Below are 19,539 nucleotides of genomic sequence, written 5' to 3'. Positions count from 1 at the left end.
GTTCAAGATCATGTTTCTCTTATTCCTTTCTGGCCTGGATTTTCACGTCCCCCTTCTCTGTAATTCTAGCCTCAAGAATATACTCCTCCAAACCTATGTCCATATACACACACCAAAGGCTTCCAGCCATGCGGAAAACATGGGGATCACTACATATTTACCAAAATCAGCAGATCTGCCAAACCCAAAACAGCCCATCCAAAAATATTCTACTAGAAAGACGTTTAAGATCTGTTTTAAATGATTAGGTAGATAAAACCATATAATCCTGCCAAAATCCTTGGGTCACGTATACTTGCTTTATTTTTTGTTATGTAAAGAGATTATGTGATATCTAACATAGTTATGACTGGAGAAATCCTAGAAGAGCTTGCTAATGGATAATCAACAATTATGTAAGATAATTATGGTTTGCTGAAAACAGCTGCTGATGAATATGACCCAGAAAAAGGGTCTCAATTTGAATAAAGGCATTCTAAGGAGAAGGAGTCTTAAGGGACCATATCCTGAATGTACTCTGGCAAAATGACTTCCGTCCACACCTAACAGGCAATGAGCCAGGGTCCGTGGTGGACAGCAGGCTGAGATGCCTTGTCCACAGGTAGCAGGGCAGTGGCCCAAAACTTCAAATACGTGGTATGTCACAATAGCGAATGCTTTGCTATTTCTAAGGATTTAGAAACCATGCCAAATATTTCAAGAGAGAGTTTCCCTCACACCTGGCAGATGAGTAAAACAGGTTCCAAAAGAAGAAAGTCTCCTCAGACCACAAAGAACACAATCCACAACTCAACAACACATGCTACCATGCTGCAGGCAGGAGGATTATTCCTATATTTTCCCTTGCTATCTTCAGAATTGCTCTAGATTAGAATTTTATTTGAGATATAAAACACAAAGAAACAAACAAAGCAAAAGGCAAAGGTGAGGATAATGGCAATGCTACTGGGCTATTAAAGGAGCTCAATCTTTCCTTCTGATTTGAGAAAATGTGACTATGAAAAGGGCTGTCAGCCCTTTTGTGGCTGAAAAAAGGTTAAGTGTCACGGCCTTAATTAAGTCAATGACGTTCCACTCAGCAGAAAGCAAAACCAATTGTTCATCAGGTGATATGCTAGGTTATTAGTTTTCTAAATAAACAATTTTATTCAAGAAAAGTACATAAGGAACACCAGTTCTGTCCTTACAATACTTTCCTCCTAAAACTGGCCTATCTTCGCAGCCTCGGTAAACAGCGCCAACACCCACCAGACACTTAAGACGAGCACCAAGAACTCATCTTTGATTCCCTTTTCCATCGCCCCCTCGTCTAAGCCCCGGAGGTCCCATCAGCTCCACCGGCAGGGCAGGACCCCTCCCACGCCCACCGCCCCCTCTGTCTCCTCCACTGGCTCTCGCTCAGCTCCTGCGGCAGCCCCCCTGCTGTTCCAGCTCCTGCTTCAGCCCCTGGAACAGCACCCAAGGCCAGGTCCCATGAGCCACACGCAACACGGAACAAACACGCTCTCTCCCTGCACAAGACCCTCTAAAAGCTCCCACTTAAAAAAACGCATTATCCTTCCATGGCTTTCAAGACCCTGAACGTCCTGGCTCTGTAGTCCTTTCTGTCCTCAGGCCGTGTCTGCGCTCTCCCGGGGCACTTGCACTTGCCTCTGGGCTCCTGGGGGGACCTTCCCTCTGACCTCCCCCCCAGGGCTCCTGACATTACATGCGGGGCTTCCTCCTACACTCTCCCCACCCCTGCTTCACTGACCATCTTCCACCGGTTCACTTCTTTCATGGCACTTATCAGAATCTGATGTAAGTCCATTACCTCCACTACATGTTTGTGTTTTCTCTGTCTCGCCCTGCTGTGAAGAGGATGTAAATCAGGAGAAAAGGAATCTTAGTTCTCTTGCTCACTAATACATCTCTGGAGCCTAGAACACTGCCTGGCATAGAGAATGCAGTCAGTAAACATTTGTGAATGAATGAATGTTATCACTCAAAACTATTTGTCTTTCAGTATTCTTGAAGTTTTAACCAAGTTAAAATGTGAGAGAAAATGTGAAATTCTTTCACATTTTCTATAGCATCTCTAAAGCAAAATGTTAGGCCCTAAAGATGTATAAAATAACATGGAACTGAATCAAGAGGGTTGACTGAAGTAGGCCAATCCATAAACTGCATGAAAAAGATCTCCAGATCAAACTCCGGTGCTCTAATTCCATGTGGATGGAGGTAAAGGGGCGTGCTCTCAGGGAAGGGAGCAAAATTAGGGGTGGGAAGAGGACCTGTCATGAGCTTATTCCTGTTGTGTCTCAAAGGGCAACTGTCCTCAAGAGAACTGTTGGTGAGAAATCCTCCTAGCAGCAACTTTCTGGAAACCAGCAGAGAGGCTAATTATCAGAAACTTCTCTCCCTACAGAAAGTGCATTCCTCCCCCTTCCCCCACTAATGCCTCGGTTGGCATAACTCCCTGTACTGTTAGCTCTTCTGAGCTTTGAAGAAAATCCTCAATTATGCATACAATAAATGCACATTTCTGCTGTTGAACTGCCATTTCAGTATCTGGAAGAATATTTCCTACTTGTTTTGTGTTAGGTTTGGCATGGAAGTAAAAAGGTAGCACAAAGCCAATGAACAAAGTGAGAAAACGCAACCACACAAATTTGCAAAAGAAATTCCCCACTCTGAGATAATTATTTCATACCATATTAAGGGACTGCATTTATTTTGCTTGTCACTCTCTATGCCATAGCCGGCTGCCCCCCAAAATGACAAGGCCGGGAGGGGTTACTAGTCTCTCTAACACAAAAATGGAGGAAGTAGGAGGTAAAATACAGCCAGTTCAGTAATTTTAAAAAAAAGGAGGAATAGGGTTATTCTATTATTTTCAGTTTACTCCAATTCCACATTTGTTGACTGATAAGACTTCATTTCTGAGCTCTAAGGGAAGAAAATGCAGTCAACTTGGGAATAGTTTTAATCCAAAAGCAAGTGTTAGGCACAGCTAGTGTTTGCCTCTGTCTGTCCCATAATGATTCTAATTCCTAGTTGCAAACTGATGTATCTCCTAGAACATAGCTCAATAAAGCTCTTAGCTCACAACTGTCCCCAGGTTCTGTACCTGTAATAACACACCTTTCAAAAAGGAAAAGGGAGGGAAAATTTAATTATCCAATTTTTCTCATAGAAGAAAAAGATCTACCGAGCAGTGGTTAGCTGCAATGTCATGAATGGATAGATGGACAGACAGACAGATAGACGAATGATAGATGGATGGATAGATAGATGATAGATAGATAGACAGACAGATAGATAGAAAGATAGGTCAGTTGATCTTAAGAAGGAAGCTTCACAAGTCACAGTACATCCCAGGGAATCTTCTTTCACATGAGAAGTATCAAGAAGATCTCACAGAATCTTATGTGGTTTATTTTCCTAATACTGAAGGGAGACCACAGTTGTGATGGGTAAAGAACAGGAAGAAGAAAAACAGGCGCATATGGATGTTTTGTTATTTACTATCACTTCTTGATCTCAGCCAGGGCTCATTTCCATCATCTTCAAACACCTCTCTCAGTCGCGCACACACAGAGGAGAAGGAGTGCGGTCAGAAGCAGGGCACAGATGTAACCAACCTACAAGGATGAGACCTGTACCCTGCCTCATAAACTCCAAGCTCCACACAGGAAGCCAAGGAGACTCCACTTTCCTCACGAAAAGGTCTGCTCGTTACAACACCCAGGGTCGCACACGTACCACATACATGAGAAAGATGAGCAATACTCTGGTTTGGAAGCAACAACCCAGCTGTGCTGTTATTTGTTATGAATTATCAAACAGCTTGGGAATGACTGTTCTGAAGTATTAACCCTCTTGGTGAGCAGGAGCTGGGGAGCAAGCAGACGGTGCTACTTCGTGTCAACAGTTAGTACCTGGATGAGCCATGAATGCACAGGAATAGTGCTCCAGGGCCCGCAGAAACCTGCTGCCTTCTGGGAACAAAGCTCCAGTGCTCAGAGCTGCTTCTGAAGGTATGTACATGACCAGCTAAGTCAGAAATACCGACTCAGAGCCACTTTAAAACCATCACTGGTTAAAGCAGGCTAGAAAACTGCCAAGAGTGGCCATCTGTTACGAAAAGGAGGTTTGGCAAGTATACTTAAGAATACCCTAGTCAGAAAGGAAACAGATGTGCTAAGCTGTTGAGTGGCAGGGGCAGGATGGCCTGCATCCCATGCGGGTCTTTAAATTACAGGGCGATGGGTAGACACACATCAGAGCTGCTGTTTCCACTGCAATCTGCCTCACAGCCATTGAGTTCTGTGAATTCTCCTACTTACATCAAACGGAGCTGAGCTGGACTGGGCATTCTGACCACACGGCTCCCTGAAGCAGTCACCGAAAGGAAGAAGGAGTCCCATGGCAATGATCCGCGAGCAGAACTTCTCTGCTTCGTCTGGAGGCCCGTTCTCCTGCTGGCTGAACAGCTTCTCCAGCAGAGTTCGCCCTGCAGGGGAGACACGGTCGTTAGGCAGGTGCACTGGAGGGTCCCCTGGCTCAGACTCCCGGAGGAGAGGCCGACAAACACAGCTGAGGTAGCACTGTTGTCAAGGCTTTGCCGTGCACAGGGAAGACTCTGCAGGTGGGCCTGGGTACCACACGGGAAAGGGCAGCTCTGGGTCCCTCTCCCATCCCCAGAATACCTCCCGCCTCCAAAGAGAATGGGACACGTGATGGGACCTACATCCTCTTCCATCTGAAGAAGACCCAGCCTTCCGGGTTTCACTGGAAATCCTCCTTCCACTCTTTGTCAGCCGGCCGGTGGCTCTCTGAGGAGGCAGCCAGTAGTCACCATTTGGGCTACGAAATGTCAGTGGCTGCCTCACAGTCTGAGGGGTGGCCGTCGGGGGGCAGGAATGGGGTGGGCAGGGAGGCAGGCACCAGCCACTGGAAGGGGACAGGGCTGGCCCGCAAAAAACGCCTCCCTGACGAGGAGAGTGACAGAAACTCAACATCTTCTCATATAAGCCTCAGAAACATCACTCTAGGGTAGGTCTACACTTGAGGTTTCTATTACTTCCTGAAGAGAGACAAGAGAAGAGAGGCACATGGAGAGGAGAGCGTTGGCTGCGGCTCAGGCCCACCTGGTCCCGTGGCTCTGAGTCCCGGCCGCGGGGAGAGCAGAGCGATGAGGGGGGAACCCGGCGTCTGCTCTCACTGGTCACCCAGAGCCGAGAGCCGCAGGCCAGCCCCTCATCCATTTGACTCTCAACTCACTATCCTTCGGAGAGCGATTTCTCTGGCTTCCGCACTAATCATCTACGGTGGAGGAAATAGGAAGTCTCCAGGGTCACTCAGTTGCCGCTGCTCTGGCCCTCCCTCTATCAGCAGGTTCAGTCTTCAAATTTAAAGTCCCTTATCCAGAAAAGCTGCCAGTGACCCCCTCCTGCACTCTCCCAGCTCCATTCAGAGCTCCTCTGTGTCATTAATTACTTTAGTTAATTATTTGTTTAATGTCTACCCCCCTCACTATTACACAAACTCTCTGACAGCCAGCAGACATCCTGCAGACCTGTCCCCTCGCACAAGAGAAGCACCAATGAATACTTTCAGGATTTCTGAATGAATACAATGCTATGATTCTGTGACAAAGACTCATTCACATCATGGTCAGAACTGGAAATGAAATATTGGTCTAGACCAGGGGTCAGCAAACTTTCGCTGCAAAGGACCAAATAGAAAATATTTTAGGCTTTAAGGGCCAACTAAGATCTCTGCTACACATTCTTCCTTGGTTTGGCTTGGTTTGGCTTGGTTTTGAACAACTTTAAAAATGTAAAAAGCATTCTCAGCTTGGGGTTGTGCAGGGCCAGGCCTCACTCTACACATCAGTCACATCTAAATTTCAAACGTATACATGTTCAGTTCTGCAGGATGGTTTCCATGCAATTTCAGTGCCTCTTCCTATGTTTGTTTGTAAAAGAAAACTAAATTCAATATCTACCTCTCATACGCAGAATGACAAAGCAGGGCAAAAGAGGCTCTCTGTTTTCTCCGTTCCTGTGGGTCACTAGACAGCATTTGCAGGTCTCCCAGGACATTTTCTGAGGGGAAACGGAACTCTTTTTCCCTATATAACTTAAGTTTGCCTGCACCTAACTGGACCCACACACCTAGGAAACCACATCCCTCAGTTCTCAAGTGATTGTCATTACAGTAAACCCATCTTATGCAGACCATCTTACAGTAGCTCTGCAAATGGCCAGAAAGCTCATTAGTTCTTTCCTACAACTCAATCCTGTATACAACATAAAACAAGGGAGACAGGATCTCTCATGTGTGTGTCCCACAGTGAATGAATGTGTATGTATTCATCAAGCCAAAACCTTATGAGCAGTGATAGGGGAGCGGTGTGGAAGCACAGGCCCAGAGCTTCGTGCCCTGAGGGCGAACACCCTTCACCCCGAGCACCTCCCCCTGGGCAGCACTTCCAGTTCTAACAGCCCTGAGTGTCCCCCTGGTGGCAAACTCCCCCTGGGCTGGAAGCCCTGCCCTCACCTCCCTGCCTTCACAAAAGCCTGTGTGCCCCAGGCCTTCCTCTCACAGGAATCTCGGATGGAGATGTCACGTCCAATCCCACACGGTTAGGGACAGGAAGCAGGGGTGACTTCTTGATCCCACGAGCACTTTCAAACGATGTGACTCCTCCAAACCCTCAGCACCCTTGACACTCCCACGGGCCCTCTTCCTGCAGCGTCCACTCCTTCTGGCCCTTCTGGCTCTCTCTAAGCCCTCCACCTCCTCACTCATCACCTTGGTCTCCACTCGACCCCATCATCATCGTCACCGATGCTCATGGAGGTAACTCACCCCTGACCTTGAGTCCTGCCTTCACCCCGCAGGACCTGGCCCGTCCACCCCCCGGCTGGGCCGCCTGCGCCAAGCCCGCGTCCAAGTTCACTCAGCCCTCAGGGCTCCCTGTACCCCTCAGGCTGAGGCTGTGACACAAGACCCACCTCCTGCTGCCTCTTCCAGCTCCCTGGGCACCACCCGGCGCTCCTGCACCAGAGTACTCTGCCCCGGGACTTGCATGACCAACACTTTCTCACTCACCCACATCTCTGCTCAACTGTCACTTCCCCCACCCTCCCTAAAACAGCACCTACCACTCTTTCCCATTGTTGCCTTCGGCCTCCAGAGCCGGGCCCTGAGCTCCTGCAAGCCCGTGGACCACTCCTCCTCACGGAGTGTCAGCTCCATTTCAGCAGATGCTGGTGTCTGTTCACCACTTTCACCCAGAAACTCAAGAGAGGCCTGGCCCAGAGCAGGTCACCAGTGAACCAGTGGATGGACATCTAATCCCCGACACGACTCTTTCGGCTCTGCCTCTAGAATCCCCAGTAAACCTTCATCCTCCACATGGGCCTTGAATCAGTCACGGTTACACGGTTACTGCCACCCTCGCCGGTCGATCCCAGGCTCCACCACCACACCACAACCAGGCCCCCCTCCCCCTCCCCCTCAGTCACGTCAGCCTGGAAACCCACACACACTCCAGCCTGGCCCACCCTTCCCTCCGCCTGCACCTGAGCACCTCAACACCACAGAAGAAAGACACGCACACTGCCTGTCCTCACTTTACTGTCTTGACTATAAACATCAATCAGGCCCAACCCTGCTCTGCATTCTCAACTCAGCATCCAGTCGCCCGCCTCATCCCACTCTTTCCAATGAGGAGATGATGACCCTGTCAAATAATTTACTGAGAAAATGTAAGGATCTGGGACAAACTGTATATGCAGAACACCCACACCTGCACCCTCCTCTGCCTACACTTCACTGTGGACACCCTGCTCCAGACAAAAGCAAGGTTTTCCCTCTGTGTCCTGGATCTAATTCCTTGTTCCATGCATGGAACTTCACTATTCAGCTGTTCCTTCTCTCTCTGAATCATGAACACGCCCTTCTAGACTGGACGTTTCCAGAATCACAAATACATGCTTAACTGTAAAAGAATCTCCATGAGCCCACATCATTCCCCACCGCCAACTACTGTCCCATTTCCTGGTTTCCTTTCACATCAAACCTACCAGGTATATCATCACAAAGTATACAAATAACAAATGTTGAAGAGGATGTGGAGAAAAGGGAACCTGCGTACTTTGTGGGTGGGAATGTAAACTGGTGCAGTAACAACGAAAAGCACTATGGACGTTTCTCAAAAAATTAAAAATAGAACTACCATATGACTTACCAATTCCACTACTGGGCATATATCCAAAAAAATGATTCAAAAAGATACATGCACCCCAATGTTCATAGCACCACTATTTACGACAGCAAAGATATGAAAGCAACCTAAATGTCCATCAACAGATGAACAGATAAAGATGGTGTGGTATTCCATTCCAAGTAATATTGGAATTACTTGGAATATTCCAAGTAATATTCCACTGTGACATATATACAGTGGAATATTACTTTGCCATAAAGAATGAAATCATGCCATTTGCAGCTACATGGATGGACACAGATTATCATACTAAGAGAAGTAAGTCAGAAAGAAAAAGACAAACACCATATGATATCACTTATATGTAGAATCTAAAATACAATATAGGGGATTTGGTTCAAGATGGCAGAGTAGAAGAACGTGCTCTCACTCCCTCTTGTGAGAGCACTGGAATCACAACTAACTGCTGAACAATCATCAACTGGGAAACACTGGAACTCACCAAAAAAGATACCCCACATCCAAAGACAAAGGAGAAGCCACAATGAGATGGTAGGAGGGGCACAACCACAGTGAAATCAAACCCTGTAACTGCTGGGTGGGCGACTCACAAACTGGAAACAGTTAACTACAGAAGTCCACCCACTGGAGTGCAGGTTCTAAGCCCCACATCAGGCTTCCCAAACTGGGGGTCTGGCAACGGGAGGAGGAATTCCTAGAGAATCAGACTCTGAAGGCTACTGGGATTTGATTGCAGGACTTCAACAGAACTGGGGGAAACAGAGACTCCACTGTTGGAGGACACAGACAAAGTAGTGTATGCATTGGGACTCAGAGGAAGGAGCAGTTACCCCATAGGAGACTGAACCAGACCTACCTGCTAGTGTTGGAGGGTCTCCTGCAGAGGTGGGGGGTGGCTGTGGATCACCATAGGGACAAGGACACTGGAACAGAAGTTCTGAGAAGTACTCCTTGGTGGGAACCCTCCCAGAGTCTGCCATTAGCCCCACCAAAGAGCCCAGGTAGGCTCCAGTGTTGGGTCGACTCAGGCCAAACAAGCAACAGGGAGGGAACCCAGACCAACCCATCAGCAGTCAAGAGGATTAAACTTTTACTGAGCTCTGCCCACCACAGCAACACCCAGCTCTACCCACCACCAGTCCCTTCCATCAGGAAACCTGCCCAAGCCTCGTAGAGATCCTCAACAACCAGAAGACAGACAGCAGAAGCAAGAAGAACTACCATCCTGCACGCTGTGGAACAAAAACCACATTCACAGAAAGGGAGACAAGATGAAAAGGCAGAGGGCTATGTACCAGATGAAGGAACAAGATAAAACCCCAGAAAAACAACTAACTGAAGTAGAGATAGGCAACCTTCCAGAAAAAAATTCAGAATGATAGTGAAGATTATCCAGGACCTCGGGAAAAAAATGGAGGCAAAGATAGAGAAGATGCAAGAAATGTTTAACAAAGACATAGAAGAATTAAAGAACAAACAAACAGAGATGAACAATACAATAACTGAAATGAAAACTACACTAGAAGGAATCAATAGCAGAATAACTGAGGCAGAAGAACGGATAAGTGACCTGGAAGACAAAATGGTGGAATTCACTGCTGCAGAACAGAATAAAGAAAAAAGAATGAAAAGAAATGAAGACAGCCTAAGAGACCTCTGGGACAACATTAAACACAACAACATTCACATTATAGGGGTCCCAGAAGGAGAAGAGAGAGAGAAAGGACCCTAGGAAATATTTGAAGAGATTATAGTCGAAAACTTCCCTAACATGGGTAAGGAAATAGCCACCCAAGTCCAGGAAGTGCAGTGAGTCCCATACAGGATAAACCCAAGGAGAATCACACCGAGACACATACTAATCAAATTGGCAAAAATTAAAGTCAAAGAAAAATTATTGAAAGAAGCAAGGGAAAAATGATAAATAACATACAAGGGAACTCCCATAAGGTTAACCTCTGATTTCTCATCAGAAATTCTACAAGCCAGAAGGGAGTGGCATGACATATTTAAAGTGATAAATGGGAGGAACCTACAACCAAGATTACTCTACCCGGCAAGGATCTCATTCAGATTCCAGGGAGAAATCAAAAGCTTTACAGACAAGCAATACCTAAGAGAATACAGTTCCACCACACCAGCTCTAAAACAAATGCTAAATGAACTTCTCTAAGTGGGAAACACAAGAGAAGAAAAGGACCTACACAAACAAACCCAAAACAATTTAAAAAATGGCAATAGGAACATACATATCGATAATTACCTTAAACGTGAATGGATTAAGTGCTCCAACCAAAATACATAGATTGGATGAATGGATACAAGAAAAAGACCCATATATATGCTAGCTACATGAGACCCACTTCAGACTTAGGGACACATACAGACTGAAAATGAGGGAATGGAAAAACATATTCCATGCAAATGGAAATCAGTAAAAGCTAGAGTAACAATACTAATATCAGATAAAATAGACTTTAAAAAAAGAACGTTACAAGAGACAAGGAAGGACACTACATAATTGATCAAGGGATCAATCCAAGAAGAAGATTTAACAATTATAAATATATATGCACCCAATATAGGAGCACCTCAATTCATAGGCAACTGCTAACAGCTATAAAGCGGAAATTGACAGTAACAGAATAATATAGGGGACTTTAACACCCCACTTACATCAATGGACAGATCATCCAAACAGAAAATCAATAAGGAAACACAAGCTTTAAATGACAAAATAGACCAGGTAGATTTGATTGATATTTATATGACATTCCATCCAAAAACAGCACATTACACTTTCTTCTCAAGTGCGCACAGAACATTCTCCAGGATAGATCACACCTTGGGTCACAAATCAAGCCTCAGTAAATTTAAGAAAACTGAAATCATATCAAGCATCTTTTCTGACCACAACGCTATGAGATTAGAAATCAATTACAAGGAAATAAACATAAAAAACACAAACACATGGAGGCTAAACAATACATTACTAAATAACCAATAGATCACGGAAGAAATAAAAAAATACCTAGAGACAAATGACAATGAAAACACGACAATCCAAAACCTATGGGATGCACCAAAAGCAGTTCTAAGAGGGAAGTTTATAGCTATACAAGCCTACCTCAAGAAACAAGAGAAATCTCAAATAAACAATCTAACCTTACACCTAAAGAAACTAGAGAAAGAAGACCCAAACAAAACCCAAAGTTAGCAGAAGGAAAGAAATCATAAAGATCACAGTAGAAATAAATGGAATAGAAACAAAGAAAATAATAGCAAAGATCAATAAAACTAAAAGCTGGTTCTTTGAGTAGATAAACAAAATTGATAAACCATTAATCAAACTCATCAAGAAACAGAGGGAGAGGACTCAAATCAATAAAATTAGAAATGAAACACAAGAAGTTACAACAGACACCACAGAAATACAAATCATCCTAAGAGACTACTACAAGCAACTCTATTCCAATAAAATGGACAGCCTGGAAGAAATGGACAAACTCTTAGAAAGGTACAACCTTGCATGACTGAACCAGGAAGAAGTCGAAAATATGAACAGACCAATCACAGGTAATGAAATTGAAACTGTGATTAAAAATCTTCCAACAAACAAAAGTCCAGGACCAGATGGCTTCACAGGTGAATTCTATCAAACACTGTGAGAAGAGCTAACACCCATCCTTCTAAACTCTTCCAAAAAATCGCAGAAGTAGGAACACTCCCAAACACATTCTATGAGGCCACCATCATCCTGATACCAAAACCAGACAAAGATACTACAAAAAAAGGAAATTACAGACCAATATCACTGATGAATATAGATGCAAAAATCCTCAACAGAATATGAGCAAACAGAATCCAACAACACATTAAAAGGATCATACACTGGGCTTCCCTGGTGGCGCAGTAGTTGAGAATCTGCCTGCTAATGCAGGGGACACGGGTTCGAGACCTGGGCTGGGAGGATCCCACATGCCACGGAGCACCTAGGCCCGTGAGCCACAACTGCTGAGCCTGAGCATCTAGAGCCTGTGCTCCGCAACAAGAGAGGCCGCGACAGTGAGAGGCCCATGCACCGCGATGAAGAGTGGCCCCCGCTTGCCACAACTAGAGAAAGCCCTCACACAGAAATGAAGACCCAACACAGCAAAAATAAATAAATAAGTTAATAAACTCCTACCCTCAACATCTTCAAAAAAAGAAAAAAGAAATAGCAGAAAAATTTTTAAAAAAGGATCATACACCATGATCAAGTAGGTTTTATCGCAGGGATGCAAGGATTCTTCAATATATGCAAATCAATCAATGTGATACACCATATTAACAAATTGAAGAAGAAAAACCGTATGATTATCTCAATAGATGCAGAAAAAGCTTTTGACAAAATTCAACACCCATTTATGATAAAAACTCTACAAGAAGTGGGCACAGAGGGAACCTACCTCAACATAATAAAGGCCATATACGACAAACCCACAGCAAACATCATTCTCAATGATGAAAAACTGAAACCATTTCCACTAAGATCAGGAACAAGACAAGGATGTCCACTCTCACCACTGTTATTCAACATAGTTTTGGAAGTCCTAGCCATGGCAATAAGAGAAGAAAAAGAGATAAAAGGAATACAAATTGGAAAAGAAGAAGTAAAACTGTCGCTGTTTGCAGATGACATGATACTATACACAGAGAATCCTAAAGACAGCATCAGAGGGCCTCCCTGGTGGCGCAAGTGGTTGAGAGTCCGCCTGCCGATGCAGGGGATACGGGTTCGTGCCCCGGTCTGGGAGGATCCCATATGCCGCGGAGCGGCTGGGCCCGTGAGCCATGGCCGCTGGGCCTGCGCATCCGGAGCCTGTGCTCCGCAACGGGGGAGGCCACAACAGTGAGAGGCCCGCATACCGCAAAAAGAAAAAAAAAAAAAAAAAAAAAAAAGACAGCATCAGAAAATTACTATAGCTAATCAATGAATTTGGTAAAGTTGTAGGATACAAAATTAATGCACAGAAATCTCTGGCATTCCTATACATTAATGATGAAAAATCTGAAAGAGAAATTAAGGAAACACTTCCACTTACCATTGGAACAAAAAGAGTAATATACCTAGGAATAAACCTACCTAGGGGGACAAAAGACATGTATGCAGAAAACTATAAGACACAGATGAAAGAAATTAAAGGTGATACCAACAAATGGAGAGATATACCATGTTCTTGGATTGGAAGAATCAATATTGTGAAAATGACTATACTACCCAAAGCAATCTACAGATTCAATGCAATCCCTATCAAATTACCAAAGGCATTTTTTTTTTTTTTTTTTACAGAACTAGAACACAAAACCATAAAATTTGTATGGAGAAACAAAAGACCCCGAAGAGCCAAAGCAGTCTTGAGGGAAAAAAACAGAGCTGGAGAAATCAGACTCCCTGACTTCAGATCATACTACAAATCTACAGTAATCAAGACAATATGGTATGGACACGAAAACAGAAATAAAGATGAATGGAACAGGATAGAAAGCTCAGAGATAAACCCACGCACCTATGGTCAACTAATCTATGAGAAAGGAGGCAAGGATATACTGTGGAGAAAAGACAGCCTCTTCAATAAGTGGTGCTGGGAAAACTGGACAGCTACATCTAAAAGAATGAAATTAGAACACTCCATAACACCATACACAAAAATAAACTCAAAATGAATTAGATACCTAAATGTAAGACCGGACACTATAAAACCCTCAGAGGAAAACATAGGAAGAACACTCTTTGACATAAATCACAGCAAGATCTTTTTTGACCCACCTCCTAGAGGCATGGAAATAGAACCCAAAATAAACAAATGGGACCTAATGAAATTTAAAAGCTTTTGCACAGCAAAGAAAAGTGCAAACAAGACGAAAAGACAACCCTCAGAATGGGAGAACATATTTGCAAATGAATCAACAGACAAAGGATTAATCTCCAAAATATATAAATAGCTCATGCAGCTCAATATTAAAAAACCAAACAACCCAATCCAAAAATGGGCAGAAGACCTAAATAGACATTTCTCTAAAGAAGACATACAGATGGCCAAGAACCACATGAAAAGCTGCTCAACATCACTAATTATTAGAGAAATGCAAATCAAAACTACAATGAGGTATCACCTCACACCAGTCAGAATGGCCATCATCAGAAAATCTACAAACAACAAATGCTGGAGAGGGTGTGGAGAAAAGGGAACCCTCTTGCACTGTTGGCGGGAATGTAAATTGATACAGCCACTATGGAGAACAGTATGGAGTTTCCTTAAAAAACTAAAAATAGAATTACCATATGACCCAGCAATCCCACTACAGGTCATATACCCAGAGAAAACCATAATTCAAAAAGACACATACACCCCAATGTTCATTGCCACACTAGTTACAATAGTCAGGACATGGAAGCAACCTAAATGCCCACTGACAGATGAATGGATAGAGAAGATGTGGTCCATATATACAATGGAATATTGCTCAGCCATAAAAAGGAACGAAATTGGGTCATTTATAGAGACGTGGATGGATCTAGAGGCTGTCATACAGAGCAAAGTAAGTCAGAAAGAGAAAAACAAATATATATTAATGCATATATGTGGAACCTAGAAAAATGGTACAGATGAACAGGTTTTCAGGGCAGAAACTGAGACACAGATGTAGAGAACAAACGTATGGAAAACAAGGGAGTTAAGTGACAAGGCTGGTGGTGGGATGAATTGGGAGATTGGGATTGACATATATACCCTAATATGTATAAAATGGATAACTAATAAGAACCTGCTGTATACAAAAATAAATAAAATAAAATTCAAAGAAAAATAAAATATGATACAAATGAATTTATTTACAAGACAGTAACAAACTCACAGACATAGGAAAACTCATGGTTATCAAGGAGGGGGGAGGGACAAATTATGAGTATGGGATTAAGAGACACAAACTACTATGTATAAAATAAACAACAAGGATTTACTGTATAGCATAAGGAATTATACCCAATATCTTGTTACAACTTATAATGCAATACAACCTGAAAAATATTCACTTTGCTGTACACCTGAAACTAACACAACATTGTAAATCGACTCTACTTCACTTAGAAGAAACCTACTAGCCAGAATTACCTACACCTGCACCTCTGGCCCCTCCCTCCTGGCTCAGCCCACTCTGCGCTTAATCCCTCCGGAAATTCTCACTGTCGACTCACTCTGACTCCTTAGAACACTTTCCTCTCATGCCCTGATGCTCCCTCTGTTCTCTCCACCTCACCAGCCACGGTCTCTCCAAGCCCGTTTCCTGGCTGCTCTGCTCAGAGTGTTCAGGCTCATTCTACGGCCTCCTCTCAACTCTTCCTGTTTTCTCCCCCACGGACTCACCCCAACTGCAAACGCTCCTCCCCTTAAAGCCAGGCAGCCCGCTGCCACTGCATCAGTCAGCAGAGGACGGGAGAATCGGCATCCCCCTCGGGAAGAAGATGAGAAATCAAAGAACCTCATACCAGGCACAGAGAGATTTTTCCTCCAGGGTCCCTCAACCTGGACTCAAGGAAGCCTGAAACCCAGAAGTGGGTATCAGAATTGACTGGGGAAGCTCTTGGGGGCAATTTGGCCATGCGTGTCAGTAATCTTTAAAAATTCACCCCTTGACCCAAAAATTCCACTTTGGAAAACATGTCATAGGCCACTATCCAGAGTGATGCATCACAGGATTATTGTGAAGATTAGATGAGATAACATGTAAAGTGCTCAGCACAGTTCCTGGTACAATAATAAATGGATCGTTACTAGTAAAAAAAAGAAAAAAAAACCCTAAAATGTCCAACTGTAAGGACATAGATAAAAAAGGATAGCTTTATATAGATGACAGCTTACTATACAGCTGTCAGAAGTCATGTTAGTATAGAAAGAATAATGACTCAATTAATTTAAACACATTGAATATATGAAAAGGAATAGGAAAAGTAAAATCAATAGATGTCACTGGAGAATGCTAGTGCACCAAAAGCCACTGATAACAGAGAATTAATGGGAAATAAATAAAGCATTTAATCTGCCTTTCCAGTACGAACTGGATTTTGGGTTAATAATCATGCCTCGTAATTAAAGTTTTCAGTACAGGAAAATTCCAGCCAAAAATGCAAAGAAATGACAAAATTAGAAAATTGCAATCCCTAATGGTTCACTTAATGAATAGATGGGAAACCCATTATAAAAAGGTCAACAGAAAAATCTGCAAAGAAGACATCAAGCTGTCATCCCCAAACCCACAAGTCATTCAGAGTCAACACAAGGAGACACGTAAACCTGGTGAGCCCCTCGATGGGGGGGTTGGGGGGGGGGACTGTAAAGTCCACAGCACTGCCCAACAAGCTCCCATGCTGTCTCTCCAGGAAGAGAGAAAAGAGGCCCGAGCATGGGTCACACCATGTCAGCCTGGACTTATTCTCACCCAGGGTTTCAGACAGTCTGTGAATGCCTAGTTAACAGACTAGTGTTGTCTGTTGGGGTTAGGGCTACCCTAACACTAACCCTAAACAATGAATTCTATGTGCCTTCAATATAATGATGCCATTGTGGCATATTAAAAAGTACATTTTTGTGATGCAGACTTAAGTATTTGAGATTCACATAACATGATGCCAGGAATTTGTCCAAATTAGTCCATTAAAAAAGGGTGGTTGGGGCGTCCCTGGTGGCGCAGTGGTTGGGAGTCTGCCTGCTAATGCAGGGGACACGGGTTCAAGCCCTGGTCTGGGAGGATCCCACGTGCCGCGGAGCAACTGGGCCCGTGAGCCACAACTACTGAGCCTGCGCATCTGGAGCCTGTGCTCCTCAACAAGAGAGGCCGCGATAGTGAGAGGCCCGGGCAACGCGATGAAGAGTGGCCCCCACTTGCCACAACTAGAGAAAGCCCTCGCACAGAAACGAAGACCCAACACAGCAAAAATAAATAAATTAATAAACTCCTACCCCCAACATCTAAGAAAAAAAAAAAAGGGTGGTGAGGGGTGGAGGTGATGAAGCTATTACAGGGTAAATAATGCTGATAATTATGGGAGGTAGGTGGTGGTCCCATGGGGCTTCATCACACCTCTGCTTTATGTATGACCAAACTTTAACAATTAATATCTTCAATCATGTTATTAAAAAGGTTTAATGACATGGAACAGTATGTCAAAAATATTATGTGAAATACTCAAGATTACACAGCTTAACAAGGTATGCTCCTGATTCTGCAAAAATAGCAGACACGACTTCACTTATTAAAGAGTCAAATCACTGCAGTAGGAATATGACAAGTTTTTTTTTTTCTATGACCTGCACACAAGCTGGACTGAACTGAACTCTCCTTCTGACCAACAGATGTAATTTGACCAGAGCAGGTGGAACGGACAGAGACACGACCTTCTGTTTTTCTTCTTGCACTGATGGCGGGGGATTTATTTGGGACACACTGTCCCCAACAGACATCAGAGGCCTTGTACCTTAACTGGGGAGAACGGGCTGACCTAAAGCTTCTGGACCCACCCCTCCTTCTTCATCCTACAAACCAGCCCCTGTGACCAGGAAACACAGGCTCCAGGGTCCCTCCAGCACCCCCCTCCCCACCCCACCTCCTACCCCATGTGACACACAGTTGGGGTGCCCCCAACTCCTGGTCCCCTCACTCTGTCCTGGGTCACAGCACCTGTTTCTAGACAGGATGTGTTGACCACACCAACAAATGAAAATACTGGCCCTAGAATATGAATAAGCATAACTTTCCTAAGTGCTCAGCTACTTAAACTTCATTTTATTTTGTATTTTCATTTGTTATTTAATCAACTATATTTACTGAGCTCTTACTGTATACAAAGCAGCTCTAAATCCATTTGCCAAAAACCGACTTGCTAAATGAAATAACATTCATCCAATGACAGTCAAGGAACTTACTAACCACAATGCTCTGATTATTTCTGAACTAATCGTCTCTCCCTCCTCCCATATGTGCTTACACACTTAGAAAACTTCAGCATGTGGAGCCGCTTTGCACTCATACTACAGTATCCCCACGGGGTTGGTTCCAGGACACCCTCGGTACCAAAATCTGCAGATGCACAAGTCCCTTATATTAAAGGGCCTAGTATTTGCATATAACCTACACACATCCTCCCTTTAAATCATCTCTACATTACTTAATACCGAACACCATGTACATGCTATGTAAATAGTTGTAAATACAATGTAAATGCTATGTAAACAGTTGCCGGTGCCCAGCAAGTTCAAGTTTTGCTTTTTGGAACATTCTGGAATTAAAATATATATATTTTTTCAACCTGCAGTTGGTTGAATTGGTGGATGCAGAGAACGCGTGGATACAAAGAGCTGACTGTAGCTATAAATACTCCTCTTGCATTGCTAAGCAAATATCACAGGGCTAAACATGGAAACAACAGCCAGGGGACAGTCCTAAAGGACTATTTACCATCACAACAAATCTTCTCACACAATGAAGTAAAATCATCAGTCTCTGCACTGGAGTTCTTGGGTGGGTGAGCAGTGACACTATAAAAAGCAGAAAACCTTTTACTTGGATATAACTATACCATGTAAAAGGCACATCTATATCTACTGTCAGCTTTGAAAAGCAGAGCAAGGATTTATCCCCGTGATTTCAAAGAAACCAACTGAAGAACGAAAAGGTTCTAGAATCTGCCTGATGTCCTAAGACCAGAAAGTGGCAGTGCCAGAACTGGACGCACGCTCTGCTCTCCTAATTTTTATTCCAGGCGTCTTCCACTTCTGGGTGGGCCAGCAATTCTGGGAAAGGCTCCTGACCAATATTCTGTGCTAAGATATAAAAGACAGAGACCACGAGGTCTGTGCCCTGCAAGGGCTCACGAGCTAGTCACAATGACCAAAGCTCTAGAAGAAATACTTTACATGCACTCTATTTAGAACATGCTCTCTTAACCAAACATCCTCAGTGGAAATGGCGGCAGGGGGTGGGGGTTGTTGGCAGCAAAGACAAGATACAACCAAGCACTTAGGAGTCTATCATTTGCCAGAGAATGTCCTGGTCCACCAAGAATTTCATCACGAGGAAAACATGCACCTTGTCCTCAATAGCAATAAAACAGGACAATGTAGGCAGGACACCCTTGCAGAAAAGACATAGAGTAATCGTGATGACACAGAGCAGAGAAAGCCTCTGGCTCCTTCTCCATCTACTGGAGAAAATAAAGCATCTAAACAGGAAGAGAAACTTTTAATACGTGGAGACAGCAG

At 43.9% G+C, this 19,539-nt stretch overlaps 1 protein-coding gene across 1 annotated transcript in view; it reads right to left on the bottom strand.

Annotated features, from left to right (window-relative positions):
* FMN2 (formin 2) overlaps nt 1-19,539 on the bottom strand; it is a gene marked incomplete at both ends in the record, with an annotated part of 319,676 nt that overhangs the window by 279,548 nt on the left and 20,589 nt on the right. Inside the window, one exon of the mRNA XM_082631007.1 lies at nt 4,329-4,495. Within this exon, the coding sequence (XP_082487133.1) occupies nt 4,329-4,495 (167 nt within the window). The remainder of the gene's footprint in view (nt 1-4,328; nt 4,496-19,539) is intronic.

Source organism: Mesoplodon mirus, assembly GCF_964341445.2.
Source record: "Mesoplodon mirus genome assembly, chromosome: 2".
In the NCBI taxonomy this organism is placed as follows: domain Eukaryota; kingdom Metazoa; phylum Chordata; class Mammalia; order Artiodactyla; family Ziphiidae; genus Mesoplodon; species Mesoplodon mirus.
Note: the sequence above shows the minus strand (reverse complement) of the source record. Positions and strands in the feature narration are given on the sequence as shown.